This window comes from Pinus tabuliformis, chromosome 5_1, assembly GCF_031772625.1.
Source record: "Pinus tabuliformis cultivar Carrire ecotype Pingquan chromosome 5_1, CPIR1, whole genome shotgun sequence".
Taxonomy (NCBI): Eukaryota; Viridiplantae; Streptophyta; class Pinopsida; order Pinales; family Pinaceae; genus Pinus; species Pinus tabuliformis.
The window spans coordinates 576,252,118-576,270,331 of record NC_142305.1 but is presented as its reverse complement, the minus strand read 5'-3'; the positions used below and the strand labels follow the sequence as shown (position 1 = coordinate 576,270,331).

Genomic DNA, 18,214 nt, shown 5'->3' with positions numbered 1-18,214 from the left:
CCTCACGGAGGAGCAGATGGCTAAGATCATCAACTATAACAACTCTCTGGAAGGGAGGATCAACATAGTTCATGAAGCCGTTCAAATTGTCAACAGGAAGCTCACCCTCCTCATCCAGATTCTGAGAGACACGGTCAATACTGCTCCCGGTGCCTCGCAGCCTGCCAAGACAGAGGTACAGGATAATGAATCCATAGAAGCAATGCAAGCCAGGATGGATACTCATATGCGGCAGATGGGTCTGGATACCATAAGCCAGATGGGAAAATTCATCTAGCTTTGCTCCCGGTGTGGTTCTCTTCGGCTTTATATATGTCTCTGTTTCAGTTTGTCTATGTAAATGTCATGTTATGTACTGTCTTAGTTGTGTCGGATGATAGGAACAAGCTCAGGTCAAGCCACCCTGCGAGGTGTGCTGTTTACAGTCTTGTTTTGGTGAATTCTCTGAGCAGGTGTTTAGAAATGGTTCACTGTGATTCCCTGCTTTCGATCCGCCATAGCGGATTTTTTGTACTATATTTTGTTATATAATATAATCTCCTGACTTACAAAAAAAAAAAATAGGTCAGATAGGGTACCAACTACTTGGACTGTTGGGTTATTTGTTATTCTCCTCCTTGGTTTCTTTATACATAGCTCTGTAATGGTCTTTGCATATATTGTGATGTCTTGGATGGCTTGGAGGAGTGGAATTTTATGTACAAATTTTTAAGTTCTCCCAGAATGTCAAAGTCAGGATGTTGTATCGATCGAGGTATAGTTAATCATTCTAAGAATGGAGGAGAAGATGTGATTACTTGATTATGAGTTTGATGTCTGATCACATCCTCTTCTTGCAGTGGTTGTTCTATAGGTAGCTAATTTTCAACTTGAGCGGTTTTATCTCCCTCTGTTTCAATGATGCACCCAGATCTTAAATGAAGATCATTACACTCCCTTAGATTGGTTCCTATTTCTGGTGTTTCAATTATTTGAATAGATTGGACCAGCTTGTTGTTCGAATTATGGTTGGGTTGGGCTGGGAGTTGCGGTCTTAAATTAGACTAGGGGTTTTGTTGTAATGCTGGCAGTGTAGGTCGAGGGAGAAGAATGGTTCCTACTGGCTGATTCATCGGTCTTTGCCAGTTTGACTGCCAGGCTTGACTTTGTGAAGTAGGAGGGGACCATTGTGGTGGATATACATTGTTCTGCCAATATGGTGGGGTATAGGTAAAATTTGGCCAATTGGGTTCAGTTTCTGGGGGTCGGTGATATAATCATAACCTCTACACAGCACATCAAATTCAAACAAGAATGCATCCAGATCTTCTGATGTAAGGCCATGAAATGTAGGGATATACTGGAGAGGAATTGCTTTCATAAGAGCATTAGCTGCAGTGTCCACAATGGGATATTGCAGTATATAAGTTTCAGTGTTTGGTTGGTTTTGGGCCATTTGGTCAAATATGTGCCAATAATCTTCTAGGATGTCTAGGAGGGTATTCCTAAGCTGACGAGGGGAATTGGCTTTAATAGGAATGGCCTTAACAACACTTCCTTTATCTGGGATGATGAGAGTTCCTAATGTCTAGGGTAACTTTGGCTCTTGAGGTTCTTCAACTTCGTTATGGATGATTTTTGCAACCCTTCCCTTATCTAGGCTACTTAACGGCTGAATTATCCCAAGAGGAGATCTTGGTTCTTTAGTTTACCAGGTTTCTCCTCTCCCTTCACAGAGGTTGCTAAGGTTCCCTTCTTGCAATGATTTTGGGCTAGAATTCTCAATTTCTTGAAAATATTGCTCTTCAGTGTGGCTATGCACCTCAGCAAAGGCTACAGATGGTGATCCTGTGGCCTGAAGGGAACTAGTAGGTTGTCTAGAAATGACTTTTCTAGGCCCTACTGAAGGCTGAGATTCTGCTTTCTTAAGGATTTCATCTATAAACATTGATCGGCCAAGGGTCACCGACCTCTTAGCTTTATCAGGCTTGGGTAGAGTTTTAGGATTCTTTTCTGGCTTTTTCTGCTTAGTCATGCACACAAATCAACTGCTAATTTCTAGCCAAAGAAAACAACAACAAATCTGCAGGAAAGCGGGCAGGGGAGTAGGGCTATTACATGCTCCGTACGCAAGTTCTTACCTTCCATTTTTAAAACCCAATTCTCTCCTAGTAGGGTCTTACATTACTCTAGAAAAGAAACAAATGGCTACACTCTTCCCTGGCAATGGCACCAAAATGTCGAGCAGTAAAAAGGGTCTTTTTCACCTCTATTTACCCTACATTAATTTTCAATCTAGGAATGATTTGTTATTTCAAAGAGTGTACTCAGTTTGAGGCGATCATTTGTCAGAGTAATGTTATTAGTATAGTGCTCTCAATACAAGAGTAAACAGATGCTTGGAATGAAATCTACTTGCAAAAAGAAACCTGAGATTCAAATCATGCGTTCAGAAAAGCTACAACTATTTATTAGTCAAGGGTACAGTAACAATAACTCTTCCCTTTGTACATTGATGCAATAAAAAAGGCACTCAAAGGAAGGATCATCAAACTGGGAACTAGACAGCGTATGTCGATGTTCACTACAGTCTCAGACCTTTTGCACACCAAAGCAATGATGATCTTCAAATGACAAGAAATGAAATAGCAACTATCTCTATAAACAAGATTGAACAACAAAACCTTAATCTACGGAAATGAGTGCAGCAATCATTATAATCTACCGGAATTAAGTAACAGCTTCCGAATTGAACAAAAAATAGAAATGGAATAGCAGATTATCAAAAATAAAGTATAGAACAACAACTTAAATCTGGATATACAACAACCCAAGTTAAACATGTGACACGCTTAACATAAAAGGAATAGTAATCTGAGCTTCGATACAATACGCATGAATCACAGCTATAAAGTAACAGTAGTTATAACGAAACAACAGTTGTAATGAAATAGAAATTTCGAATGAATAGCAATCACAATTTAAGAATAAATCATACAGTAGTACCGATTTAGCGCAGTTGAACTGTAATCGAAAGGAAATCTGTAAGGAACAACAGTGTTATATAAAAAAGGAACAACAATGCGATACAAAGTTAGAATGATAACATAGCATTCCTTTTGCAGATAATAATAGTATTTAGTCAAATATAACAGAGTTGATATGTAAAACAGTAAAGCGTATCAGATCACTGAACAGAGTAAATGAAAGAAATCAAACCACATATGAACCAGAAATATGATACAGGAGCAAGTGATCCACCAGGGCCGGGCCCTTAGCCTCTAGGGACTCACTGCTTAAGGCTACTCTAGGATCAACGATAGAACAACAACCAGGTTTTTATATTAAAACATGAAACAGAGTTACAATAGATCACTCTTCAAAGAGAGTCGATGATCAAAGTTCCAGTATCACAGAAAATTTCATGAAAATAACAATAGTTCTTTTTTTTCAAGCTAACAGTGCTACCCCTTTTTATAACAACCGAATGGCGATATCAACAATGCAAAGGATTGTTAAAGTAGTGATCCCTCAAGATCAAAGGATCATGAGGGATTCGCCAAGCTGTTAATTTGCAGTTATCCTCTTGTTCTTTTGCGCCGATTGGAGATCTCCTTTTCCTTTTTCTGGCTATTACGCTCCAATTTGGATCGCCTTGTTTGAACATGGTTCCCTGCCAAAGGGACAATAGTTAACTTGGTCTCGTTCCTTCCTTTGGGATGACAGTCTTCCATTTTCTCCTCTTTTTGCATAGAAAAACGGTAATTATTAGTTATTTTATATTACATATAAATCTGCTAGATTCTATCATATTCTTTTGTCATATGCCTAGCTCATGATGTGAAAAGGTTGTGAGTTTTGAAGAAAAGATAATAAAGTAAATTGGAATAGCATACCTTCTCCAGTGCTCAACAGTAGCCTTCACTACTTCACCTGAAGTAACATCTTCCTTCCTCTAATTTCTTGCTAGAGGAGTCTCCATGGGTTTGTTGCACTCCATTTGGAACTTCCTCAGTATCTCATAGGCATACATGCCCTGAGATTCAAAGAGTTCCTCATCTCCTTGCCATACTTCCATACCAAGGAAATAATGCATAAGCCCCAGGTCCTTAATCTCAAATTCTCTTACAAGATCTTCTTTATAAGATTTGACTAGCTTCTCATCACCTGTTAGAATTAAATCATTGGCATATAATACTATAATCATTAATTTACCTTCAACCAAAATATGGTAAAGTTTTGCACCTAATTCACTTTTGGTGAAGCCCAACATGGTGAAATAGTTTTCAATCCTAGTGTACCAAGCACAACGTTCTTGTTTCAATCCATATAGCACTCACTTGAGTCTGCACACATGCGACTCTCTATTGAAGGTATCAAATCCTTTTTTCTACTCAATGTACAACTCTTCCTCAATAACTCCTTTGAGGAATGCTATCTTCACATCCATCTGATGTATCTTCCATACCATCTACATTGAAAGTGCTAGAATTGATCTTATTGAAGAGTACCATGCTACTGGAGAAAAAGTATCCTCATAATCAATTCCCTCCACCTGAGAGAACCCTTTGGCCACAAATTTGGCCTTGTGTTTCTCGACACTTCCATATATTGCTTGCTTTACCTTGTAAATCCATCTGGAAATCACCACTGAATTGTCTACTAGCCTTGGGACCACTTCCCAAACATTGTTTCAGATAATGGAGTAATACTCATCTACCATGGAAACAACCCATACTAGTTGTTGCACTGCTTCCTTGAATGAGTATGGCTCAATCTCTACACTCCCACTCATTAGATCCATGTAGCCAGTGTACTGATCTAGTGACCTCCTCTGTTTGCGTTATGATGTGGGTTCTCCCACATTCTCTCTAGTATTAAGCATCAATCTGTCATCTTCTTTGGTGCACTTCTTTCCATCTCTGGAAGTCTTTGCATGAGTGGGTGCTTCCACTCTCTTCTCCTTTGCATGTGGTTTCTCCACATCATCCCGAGGTTCTTCCTTTTGAGCTAAAATCTCCTCATCTACATGCAACTGAAGCTCTCTCTCAAGGGAACATCTCATGGCCTTCTCTTCATCAAAATTTGCATCTCTATGAACCAATGTCATCATGTGAGATGGCAGGTACACTCGATAGTTGTGAGGTGTATTAGTGTACCCCACAAATATGCCCATCTCAACTGTCGGTTCTAGATTTTTCCTTACATCCTTGGTAATATGACAGTAAAATGATGAACCAAATATCCTAAAGTGTGCCACTTCTAGTTTCTTACCTAAAAAAGCTTCTTCTAGTGTAATCATCCTGAGAATCTGATGAGGACTCCTATTCTGCACATATATAGTTGTCTTGCATGCTTCAGCCCACAAGTGCAATCATAGGCCTTGATCATGTAACATCGCCTGTGAAGATCCCACAATAATTTTGTTCTTCCTTTTAGCCACCCCATTTTGATGTGGGTTATGGGGTGTTATTAACTCATGTTGAATGCCTTCTAATCCACATAAGTTCTTGAATTCATTTGACACATATTCTCCATCGCTATCACTCCTAAGAGCCTTCAATTTCCTGCTAGTGTCTTTCTCAACAAGTCCTTCAAATTCACAAAATTTAGAGAAAATCTGATATTCCTTCTACATAAAGAAAATCCAACACTTACGTGAGAAATCATCTACAAATATTACATAATACTTGTGCTTGGTCTTGAATGTTGTTGAAAACAGTCCACAAACATCTGAGTGAACTCTTTCAAGGATCGCTTCCACTCAATTGTCCTTATCATGAAAGGTGGCATTGGTGTACTTCCCCAATGTACACAATTTGCATGTATCTCTCTAATCTAGTGCACCCTTGGGGATTCCTATAGAAATATGTTGCATGATCTTCAAATCTCCACGGTGAAGATGGCCCAATTGTCTATGCCATAAGTCACCGATGTATCGGCTCTGCACCTTCTCTGATTTTGTGCTCAATGCTGCATAATCTTCTACATCCAATTTGTATAAGTTCTTCACCCAAACCCTGATATGCTTAACTTGTCCTGAGGCTATGTGATGAAGGAAAGACTTTCCTTTCTTAAATATCACATCGTAGCAATAGTCCTCGAACATAGCATCTGAAACTAAGTTCTTATTCAAACCCAGAACGTATAGTACCGATGTTGGTCACATTATACCTTCCATCATCTCCCATCTCGATGTGCATCTGGAGGTCCTTCTCCTCCAAGTCATTAAAATATTCTTTATTTTTATTCATATGGAATGAGGCTCCACTATCTAGATACCACACACTACCCATCATTGATGTCACCATACAAGTAATGAGGGTGAAATCTAACTCAAATTGTTAATCAAGAGCTTCACCTACTGCCCCTCCTGAGGGCTTCTTATCAGCCTTCTTGTGTGAACAATTCATGGCATAATGTCCTAGCTCATGACCGTGAAAACATTTAATCTTCAACAAGTCCTTCTTCTTTCTTCCCTAATTGGAATCTCCTTTGGATTGAAATTTCTTTCCTTTCCCTTTCTGTGCCTTTCCAGCTAAGGCACATTTCTCCTCATCATCATGCTTGAATGAGATTCCATCTCTAGTGCTTTTCCTTATCTTTTCTTGTAGCAAGTCGGACCACAGACACTCCCACTTTGGTAGATACTCCCTCTCATTTACCGAATCCTGGTAGTTGTGCCATCTTTTGGGAAGGCCTAGAAGTGCTAGGCTAACGTGATCATATTCATCAACTGTAATACCGACACCCCCAAGCTCATCCCGACATTGGATGAATATACTCAAGTATTGTGGTATTATGTTTCCCTTCTCCATCTTGATTTTCCGAAGCTTGTCCTTCAGTGCCAACTTCTCATGGTCACTATTGTTATGAAACCAGTCGATCAAGTCTTGCCACATTGCATATGGTGTGTCCTTCCTGTGGAGGTTTGAGAAAATATGATCTTGAACTCATTCTAGTAAGATCCTTCTTGCCTCTGCAACACATTTCCTCCACTCTACAACATCTGTTGTTAGAGGCTTAGGAATATCATTCTCTATGAATTCCTTCAGCCCATTGTCTTCCAACATTTCCTCCATCCTGATCTTCCAAGAAATATAATTCAAACTACCCTCAAGGGCATATTCGAGTCTCAATCCATAGAACAACATCTTGCTAGCTGTAAAGAATGATACTACAAGTTTGATTTCACCTGCAAAAGAAAAACTTGTATTCACCTCTTTTAGAGTGATTTTTTCTCTGATACCATGTAGAAATTCTTTGTAAATTCAAACTGCTAATTGTAATTTACTAAAGCAATAGGTTTGAATCTACTTTGCCAACTATGGAAACAATTAATGATACAGAAATCACAAAGCATACAAGAGAAATTATTCAATCAATACATTACACAATGATTTCTTGGGGAAAGCCACAGTTAAAAGCCCTTGCTATCTATATATTGCAAGAGTCAGAAAATAGGAGAATATTACAATCATTTTCTCAAACCCGAGCAACTTGTACATTATCTCTATCTGTCTCACTACTTCCTAAACAATCCTATGTCAATACTTAACCAAATTTTGGCTTGCCCAAGTCCCTATTTCCTTGCATTGTTTCCTTGGGAATTAGCCCCCCTATTTATTAGGGAAATTTCTCAGTATGAATTGTACAATCCTCATAGGCCTTCCTCTTACTGCATGCACAAGTTGTACAATTCATATGATTATACAACTGATAGTACACTGCCCTTTAACTCCAATCGCAATTGGGTAACTCTCAAATCTGACATGCATGAGTTATTTATGACTGAATCATCATTTAACTAGTTGAACACATGAAGCAACACCCCACTGTCTGACCTCCTACTAGTTCCTCCATCAATTTGAACTATTTTAACTAAATTAATTAATTACAACTCAAAATAAACTCAACCAGGGCTCCTATAAAGTAGGATACACTCTACATTACTCAAGTTAGACCCTCAACTCGAATTAACTAAGTCAACTAAGTCAAATTAACTTAGTTAACTCGTACAAGGTGTCTTTTGATGTGTAATTACAATTTATTCCTAATTTAATTCAAGGACAAAATTAAATCAGGATTTTCTTGTTGCATTTTCAATAGTTTTCTTAATTACCACTACTTTTGGTTTTCGGGCATATAGACACTTAGCAACAAATTTCCTATTTTTCCATAGTTAAGGAATTTGAAGGGTAACTTACATTTCTATTTGTGATATCATTTCTGAAGATTCCTCATAAAATGAGATTCCTATATATCTAATTCGTTGTCAGATATATCACTTGAATCATGCTCTCTATTCTTCATCTTCTTTAATGCTTTGAATGCTACTTCTTTCTTTGATGAATTCTCGTTCTTAGTCCCCATTTCATATTCTATGAGAATCACAACAATTCATCCATTTTCAATTTATCAAGTTACTTCATTTCTTAAATAGCATAAAATTTGACATAAAACCTTAAGGGGAGTGACCTTAACACCTTTTGTACAATCATTGATTCTTTAACATTTTCACCAATTCCTTTGATGGTGTTAAAAATTTCATCTACAGAAAGGAGATGGGTTGCAAAAATTTATTTGTCTTTCATTTTTAAACTATTAAACTACCTTCTATGAGTTTAGAGTTTTTCGTTCTTAATTTTGTCATCGCCTTTGTATATATTTCAAAGTTTGTCCCAAATTCCTTTCGTTGATTCATAATGCATCACCATGACATAATCTAATTATGATAGACCACACAAAATAACATTCACAACTTTTACATTTTGATCACTACCCTTCTTCCTATCCTAATCCATTGATAGAGGTGTTGGTGCTTTATAATCAATCATAACATATTTAAAAATATCAAATCCAAGAGCCATTAGATAATTCTACATCTTTATACTCTAGAATGCATAGTTTGTTGTATTAAACAATGGTGCTCTTGAGATTTAACTTCCAACAATTAGATTGTTTTCGAAGAAACCCGCTCTGATACCAATTGTCAAGAACACACTTATATTGGGAGGGGGGTGAATCAATATAAGACAATAATTTACTTATTTAAAATTAGTTGCCACAATAAAATAATCACACATAAGAACTATCAACTACAAAACATAGAACACAAGATTTATGTGGAAACCCTTTAAAAAGAAAACCAAAACATTAAAAACTTATGTTTATAATTCTTTGTAGGAACCAACCTACCAGAAACATCAATACCTTCTACTAAGAACCAACTTAGGAAAAAACAATAATCTCTTTGTTTAAGTGACACCATTATTTAAGTTACAACTTCTTCCTTAGTGCATATAGCTTCTTCGAAAACAATGAACATTCACATTTCCCTATGTTAATTTCTTCTTCAAATATATATTCACGATCTGCATTTTTGGAATGATATCCATTCTTCGCTCATATATCTATCTCTTTTTTATAGGCTCCTTATGTATAAGGATATTGCTCTTTGGCTCACATACTTTTCCTTCGAATTCTTTATCACTTTATACATCATCGTGAACCTTCATGAAGAAATGAAGAGATGTGTTGATATGTTAATTGAATAATTAATTTATTTTTATTTCACTTTTACAAATACCATGGGATTCGAATTGCTTGAGAACCATCAATGATAAAAACAAATGGTAAAATATTGCTTTGATTTCTTTACCTGCTTCTTTAAAAGTACTAATGTAAAGTTGACTTCTTCATAGGCTCTATTAAAGATACTAATAACAATAACTTCTTTATACGTTTTTTTTTGGGTGCACCCATGTTTATTGTATTTTTTTCGCATGCAACTCCATTTATTATACTTTTTACGTGCACCCTATATTTAATTATACTTGGAAACCTTTATATATATTTTGCAAGGATTTGAAACCTTTATATATTACTTACCTTTATCATATATATATTTTTTTACATTAATGACATTATTTCTAATACTCATTATAATAAATTTGGACTAATTTCTAACCCCCTTCAAGGATGGGCTATTTTTAAATGGTGAATTTGGGATGTTTAAAGTGTAAAATTTGTTTCAAATGTGTGAATATGACATTATGAAATACAAAATTAGATTTATAAACTATTAAATCTAATTTCAAATATGTTAATGTTGATATTAGATTTAAAAATTACTAAATCAAATTTTAAAAATGTAAAATTAAGAATAAAAAATTGAATATTAAATCTCAAATTATTATTATTTTTATCTTTACAAATCATTAATTAGACATTGAAAATAAAAAATATATAAGAATATAATTAGTAAATTTAAAAATATGTAAATTAATATTTTTTTAAAATTCACTTTATTATTCAATAAAATTAATTAAGAATAGAATACATCAAACATATTAGTATTACAAATATTAAAATCTTTTATAATTATAGATATTTTCATATATTAATAATACAAAACTCATAAAAACATAAATTTTCGAACGCATGTAGTTCATATCTTTGAAACTTTAAAATAAATTGTATATCAGTGTATTTCTATCTTCATAATCATAAACTTTTATAATAATATATATTTGTTCTAACATCATGTTTACCATTTTCTTTAAAATATTCCACAAGAATTTTGTTCCTACAACTATTGACTACTATTAAATACAATGATATAGAATATTTAATCAAATTATTTAATTTTAAGTACAAATTTATAATAATATTTCTCATTTATTGCCTTTTTATGACTCCAAAAAAAAAAATCTCAACATGGTAAAAATTAAGAGAAATATAACAATTATATATAAGATATAGATAATCGATATTACAAATCACATTCATTGAATTTTTCATTCATTAATATTTTACAATAGAAACACTACACAAATATTGAAGTAATTTATTAAATATCACACACATATCAGTAAAAAGAATTAACTGCATCATTAACATACTCTTAAGATTTTTTGTCGCATTTACCTTGTCCACTTCTCCCATTTGTCCCCTACTAGCCCAATTTCATGAATCTCTCACTCCTCACATCTATTTATTAACATATGCTTACAACTCTTGTCTTGGGTCGTAACTATGCTTAGAAAAAGGGTGCACTTTTACCATGGCGCTGCATATTACAAGGATATCAGCAACCTCACATCCCAACATCATGCTACAAGCTCATCAACCCAATATTGGGAGTTTACTTTGTCAAGTTTCCAAGAGGAAATTGCTCAAGCTGAATGTCACATTACAAATAAAAGACAATGCATCATTGGCTCTGAGGTTGTGTCGAAGGTGGTGGGATGGGTTCTAGAATTAGCCACTCCTAGGGTCACCTCAATCATCATATGCACACAATCAATCTCAACTGACACCTCAAGTTGTTGTTGGTTTGTATGCTGCTAGACAAGAATACTATCAAAGAAGAGATGCTTCTTCACCTTGAAGAATTGTATGTTTTAGTACACTCCATAGACAACAAATTAGAGAAAATTGAAGCCCAACTATGCCTGCCGCCACATCAAAAATTTTCTCTGGGAGATAATAAGGATCCTATCCTTATGGAAGCCTCAGACTCTTAGAAAAATGCAAATGTTAATTATGTTTTATGGTCATTTACCATTAACTCCTAGTTAATTTGTTTGTTTTTTTTCATTTTCTTAACCATAGTATTTCCCTAGAGGCCATGTTTTTGAAATAAACTTGCTATTTTTTTGGTACATTATTAGTAAAAAAATTGTATGGCTCTTAAGTAAACTAAAATTTTGTGGTTGTTCTAGTTTCCCTAATGGCAAATCAGGGCAAATTTCAAACTATCATGATGTAAAGAAATCTCTTTCAAACAAAAACAAAACAAAAACATAGTCATGAAGATTTTAAAATATATATATTACATCACTAACATCATTCAAGTGTAGCAAGCCTAGACAAAATCAATCTACTAAGTATATATCACTCAAATCACAATCACTATAAACTTTGTAATTTTGTAATTAACTTTCCTTAGTAGAAAATATAGTTTTCTTTTGAATAATCTATAATTAATTTGTTTGGAACATCTTAGCCACCTTTTATATTTACCAAATGTTAATTAGAGGTTTGATATATACATGTAGATTCCCAACATTGACATGACAACTCCTAAGTATTATGTCATAATTATCTTGTATTAAAATAAATTTAAATTGCTTCTTTATAATTCCATCCATTATATTAAAAAAGGACAAAAACTCATTGACATCTTTGTGTTGTTGAATTATCCATAAACCAATGTTAAAAATACAAAATAATTTTTAGGAAATTTTTAAATCCCTAGCCATATAAGATAAATCTTTATATATGTATGAATATATAAAAAATTGGCAATGATTTGTTTTGTAATGTTTTTCATAAATTTCATTTAACAAAATTTCATTCATATAAAACATAATCAGTAGTTTATTTAATAATTCTCTTATATCTTGACCCAAAAAAATCATTCATATACAACATAATCAATAGTTTATTTAATAATTCTCTTATGTCTTGACAAAAAAATATGACACATTGATTGATATTGTTATTTATATATTGCAAAATTACTAAGTAAATTTAATATAAATAGAATGCAATTTTCCATTGACAACTACATCTTTTAAGTACAATTCATATTCCTTTTTTATCTAGGCTAAAATACAATTATCTTCATCATATTTTTAATAAAAATATTGGGATAAAGTTATGTCATCTAGAAAAATAGATCCAAAAAAATATATTATCTACTAATAATAAAAGTTAAATTAACAAATAAATTTCTATTATTATTTAATAATAAAAGTAAAATTAACAAATAAATTTCCATTATTATTTATCATTAAAAATATTGATTTTAAATCGTTCATGAATTAAAACCTAATGATTAAAAAAAAACACAATTAAATGTAGAACTATAAAAACAAATTGTCATCTCTCTTCCCAATAATATTCACCATCATTTTACAATATAAACTGTTGAACTATAGGAAGAAATTGTCATCTCTCTTCCAAACAATATTCACCATCATTTTACAATATAAACTTTGGCTCACTCTGGCTGCCAATTACCTTTTCTTATTTCCATAAACTTTTTTATAAAATCATATACTAATCAAACCAATGTCTGCAACTTAGCCCTATATAATGTCATCTTTTAGAAACAATAAACATGTATATACCTATTTCAATATTCCATACATTTGAGCAGATTTTATAGTCTGATTAATAATATCCTCTAAACTGTATTTGTAAGAAAAACCCATGTCCAAAAGTTTCTTCGAAGAAAGTTTCTGGGAAACAATTCCATCATCTTCTTCATCACATCTGCAATAATAAATCAATATAAATATATGTTTAAAAAGAAATACTTAAAATATATGAAGATTTCTTTCTTGCGTAATATCGATTTCTCAAATGATAAAATTGCTTAATATGCTAGAAAAAAAAATTCATACAAATACCGGAGATCAGAAGATTGCTTACTCGAATGGTGGGGAGAAATAAGGATGTAGTTTATGAATCATATTTGCTAACGCAGGGAAAATGAGAGTAAACGCTGAGCAAATATGTCGCCCTTCTACATTGGGTTGCTCCATCAAAAATATATGGGCCTCGCATACGTCATCTATGTGAACCAATGATACGGATTCAAACTTGAATTGTGTAAAATTACCTGTGGATTTTAAACCAAAAGATGGTTGTCACATGTGCTGTAAACATTGCAAAAAATCCAAATAGATAAAAGTTTATTTTGTTGAACATTTCAAAGTTGAGCAAATATTCTTACGATCTTTTTAATACTGTCCTGCCTATTAATGACTAGATAACCTGATAAATATGCCTAGCCAACTCTATACTTATAAATTCAAATACCTAGTTGTGTGAATTCTGAGGATTCTGGTGGTACGCCTATTATTACTCGGCATGAAACCGGAACTGTAGAAGTAAGGGAAGGCCCACACACGGTACTCGGTGCAATTGTCACGACTTCCATTTCGCTCTTTGACCCATACTCAATTGCTGCTTGCTCTGCCAAAGTCTTCGCCGCGAAATAAAACTGCACAGCACTAAACGATAATTAGTATTCTTATATTCATTTGTTTTTTTTAACAGATGCAGGTTTCTGCAAACTTTCACCGTTCGAATTTATTTGGAGACAAGATTTATTAAAAAAAAATTGTGAGTAGACATTGCAATTTCTCCGCACACAATTTTCCAAGAAAACAAAAATTCCCACTATCAAATTTCACTCACTCCAAGAGAATGCTGGTGTCTCCTCCTCAAGAACTCTACAGGAGTCCATATAGATTCGTCCACACTGCAACTGTTAATAACTTCTCCCTCCTCGTTAAAGGGAGTTGCCGCTACCATCGACGAAGTATAAACCACACGCTTCACCGATTTAGCTCGTGAGCAGGCGTTCAGGACATTCAATACTCCCTTCACAGCAGGCTGCACGTAATCGTCCTGTCACACAATTTATAGAACACCTATAAGGTGTTAGGTTTTTGGTAAACATTAAAAGTCAGTAATTAGGATCCCTATGGTGGAAAAAGTCAGTAACTAGGATCCCCAAGGTGGAAATTACTAATTCTATAGAGGTGAGGTGATTCTTCCAACACCCTCCCTCAAATCCAACTTGGGGGAATCAAACCTGGATCCCAGCTCTAATACCATGTGGAGATTTGCCGTTACACCAAAATCCGCAAGTTTTGATAAACATTACAAGCCAGTAACTAAAATCCCAGGGTGGAAATTACGGATTCTATAAAAGTGCAGTGATTCTTCCAATATATATGATGAGATGGGACCGAGAAAGAAAAATAAAAGAATGAGGAATATCAAACCCAAAGAATTAATGGCGTAAAGGAGTGAAGAATATCAAACACAAAGAATTAATGGGGGTAATTATCCGGTGGGTGGGTTCTTTTTGATGGAGAGGATGTGCGGATGTGGAGTTGTGATTGTTATAAATCTGTGAAAGTACTATTATTTTTGTTGGGAAGGTGGGTAAGGAACTAATAGTAAGGCAGAACTCATAGTACTATAGGGTGTACTCATACTAACTAAATAGTAAGGCAGAATCTATAGTATTATGGGGTGTACTCATAGTGGCAAAATGGTTGTAAATGGTTGTATTCAGATATTCAGAAATGCAAAAGGCGTCAGAGAATGGAGAGGGACAACATAGGTTTCAGCTCTAGAATCCTCAAAACCTGATGGGCCCTTATCGGGGTTCTGGTGAGTATGTTAATTTCGATTACATTTACAAAAAACAAAACTGAATTGTTGATCTGCTTTCAAAGAGAGGGATGAGGGATGACGAAATAAACAGGGAAATTCTTTTTTTCCTGCTTATGAACAAAGACATCTGGTCAATGAAAGTAGTATCAACTACTCATAGAAGTAAATGAGAGAAATGAGAGAAATCTAGAAGCAAATACATATTTTAGGGTTGTATGGGAATTCAGAATAGAGGCATGTTTTTTTTAGAAGTTTCATAATATGGAAAATGTAATAAAGAACTCATAAACAGAAGATTGATTGAGCCTAGAGGCTTGTTCTACAGCCCAGTCCAATGTGTAAAGTGTCCCTCTGTTATCAAAGTTGAAATTTTACAACCAAAAAAAAGATTAATACCTATACTAAACATTTAAATAATGTTTATTTATAAAAAAAAATTAAACTTGAAAAAAACTAGTAATAAATCCGTATTTAAAATAAATCTATACAAATGAATATTAAATAAATAAATTCCTATTTAAAATAGATCTATACTAGTAAATATTAAATAGCTACTAATGTAAAAAAAAATATTCACAATTCACAAGATTCAAAAATTATGAAAAGCAAGAAAAGAAACATAAACATATACTATCTTTTTTATATTTAATATAAAGAAGTAACTTTTCTTTCTACTGAAAAAGAAAGATGTATTGATCTGATAGTTGCCATCACCCCTCCCTCATCCTGAAGCTTATGTTCTGAAAAATCAAATTAATAATAATTTACCTCGGAGAGTTTGGAAAAATCCATAGGACTGGCCACGTCGAACACCCCTTGACAGCCCTCCACCGCTGAATCAAAGGAGTGCTCTTCGCATAAATCTGCTTGGAAGAGCTTCAGTCTCTCTCCTGCCCCAGGCAGCGACAGCAGAGGCCTAGTTTTTTCCTCATTTTCTGCACGTAATAATGAAAGCGAATTGATAATGTAAATAGAAAATATAAAAAAAGAATATTCAGAGATTATCAATTCACATTATCTATTAAATTAAAGTTTAAATTTATACATTAATAATATAAAATGCTATAACAACTAAAACTAAAATGTACGATATCGTTAATTACGCGGATCTCTGAGAGTAGCGTTGACAGTGTAGCCTCTTTGGAGAAGATTCTTGACGAGCCATGATCCGACGTATCCCCCTGCTCCTGTAACGCACATCTTCACACCACGTTTCCCTTCTTGGATTTCCATTTTTAATGGAGGGAACAGAGAAGCACGAATGCGCAGTGAAAATTAATATCGCAGATAGATATGAGTAACTTGCTTTGCACTCGACTTCTGCCAACTTATAACGAGCTATCGGGTCGAGCCACCTTATAGCGTGCTTCCGGGTCGAGGGAGTTTCTGGTTGCCCAAATTCCAAGAACGTACACGTAAGCCTACGTATTTGCAGATTCCTCTTTCCTTCGTCTTTTTTCGGTGATTTCTCCTGCCCTACGTTGCTAGATGTCTAAACGACAACTTCGTTTGACGTTGCATATTCCACACATAATATATTATAACTATACAGATGAAATATAACAAAAATACTTTCTGTTTGTCCAAAATCCAAGGACGTATGCCTACGTATTTGGAGATTTCTCTTTCCTTTCTTTTGGGAGATTTCTCTTTCCCTTACGTTGCTAGATGGCCAAACGATAACTTCCTTGACTTTTAATACTCCCCACTTAATGTATTATATAATATTATACTTGATGAAATATAATAAAAATTTAAAAATTTGAAGAAATTTTAAAACAGAATAGGTTGTTTGTATATTATACAATAAATATAGCATCATCATTTATATATGTCCCTCTCTGGGGTGACTATCAAAAGGGAGGTCCCCATATGGTGTAATTTTCGAAAGAGAAGGGAGGTCCCCATATGTGCAACTATCGAAAGAGAAGGGAGGTCCCCATATGAGGTAACTATCGAAAGAGAAGGGAGGGCCCCATATGGGGTATGGGGTGAAGGGAGGCAATCACCATCACACTTAACAAAAGAACTGGGAGACATGGCAGCATGCCTACATGATAAATTTAACTGACATTCTAACTAACCACAACATAAATAACATGTGTTCAACTCTTAGTTGTATATCATGCATAATGGACATTAGTTGGGCCTTCACTCATGTGATTTTCTCACGGGGGAGGATTATACCCATGGCTCCAAGCACCCAACCTCTTTCTGAGCTCAATCTTCCAAAAATTGGAGGTCATTGTAACCTAGCAATTGAACCAGCAGAGACAGGAAACAACTTTGCATGTTTCTCTATACAACCTTGTTCTGCCGTGCGTAAGACTGATAAAAAGCAACCTCCTCAATTGGGTAATTGCCAATCCAAGGGACCCACTCTACCCTTAGATCCATGACCCAGCAACAAAGTTGGTAACTTATATTTTCTATGCATATGTTATTTCATTAAGCACTCACCTTCCTCCTACAAATTACATAGCTTTTCATACATTCTTGCACTTAGGTATTCTCACTTTCAAAACTTCCCTCCTTGTTCTTGGTCACAGTTTACAAGCTTAGTCTTGTTGGTCTCCTCCTTAGTTTTACTCCATCTCAAGACCCCCTCCCTCTCTCTCATCCTCAATCCTCTCTTCGTCCCCATTGCACTTCCCCTTCTTCTATCATTTGCTTGCTCTAGTGTGTCACTTACTCCTTCACTCGAGGACCTCCAATGAGGGCATTCACCATGGATTCAATTCATTATTACTTTGTTAGCACTCTCCAACAAGCTTCTCTTTCCCTTCTTGTTGGAACTGGCAATAGCAATAATTGGCTATCACTCTTGTCACGTCGACCCTCCCTCTTGTGCACTCACGACGTGGCATTCCTCTTGGTCTTATGAAACTCCATTTTCCCACCTATTGTTTAGCTTTTCTCTTTCCTCTAAAACCTCCTCCATGCATTATCAACCCTTCTGGGTTCGCAAGGGTGCCACCTATTACCAAGAGCAGTCGCACAGGCATAGTATATGTCTGCATCGTCGTCTAGA

The 18,214-nt window shown here is 34.8% G+C and overlaps 1 protein-coding gene across 1 annotated transcript; it reads right to left on the bottom strand.

The window, feature by feature from the left end:
• Window positions 1–12,950: 12,950 nt before the first annotated feature.
• LOC149166145 (putative anthocyanidin reductase) lies at window positions 12,951–16,496 on the bottom strand. Its single transcript, XM_089431293.1, has 6 exons — window positions 16,287–16,496; window positions 15,952–16,118; window positions 14,194–14,406; window positions 13,813–13,996; window positions 13,423–13,612; window positions 12,951–13,263 (listed from the first exon to the last, which is right to left on the bottom strand). Exons 1-6 carry the CDS (start codon window positions 16,414–16,416, stop codon window positions 13,119–13,121), a joined length of 1,029 nt encoding a protein of 342 aa, XP_089287419.1. The 5' UTR covers window positions 16,417–16,496; the 3' UTR covers window positions 12,951–13,118.
• Between the last annotated feature and the right edge of the window lie 1,718 nt (window positions 16,497–18,214).

Excerpts from the sequence above, each read along its gene's own strand:
- LOC149166145 (XM_089431293.1), bottom strand. The coding sequence starts at position 16,416 with ATGGAAATCCAAGAAGGGAAACGTGGTGTGAAGATGTGCGTTACAGGA. Across the intron at positions 13,997-14,193 it reads GACACCAGCATTCTCTTGGA|TTTTATTTCGCGGCGAAGAC; the intron begins GTGAGTGAAATT and ends AGTGCTGTGCAG. Across the intron at positions 13,264-13,422 it reads TATTTCTCCCCACCATTCGA|ATGTGATGAAGAAGATGATG; the intron begins GTAAGCAATCTT and ends TTATTATTGCAG.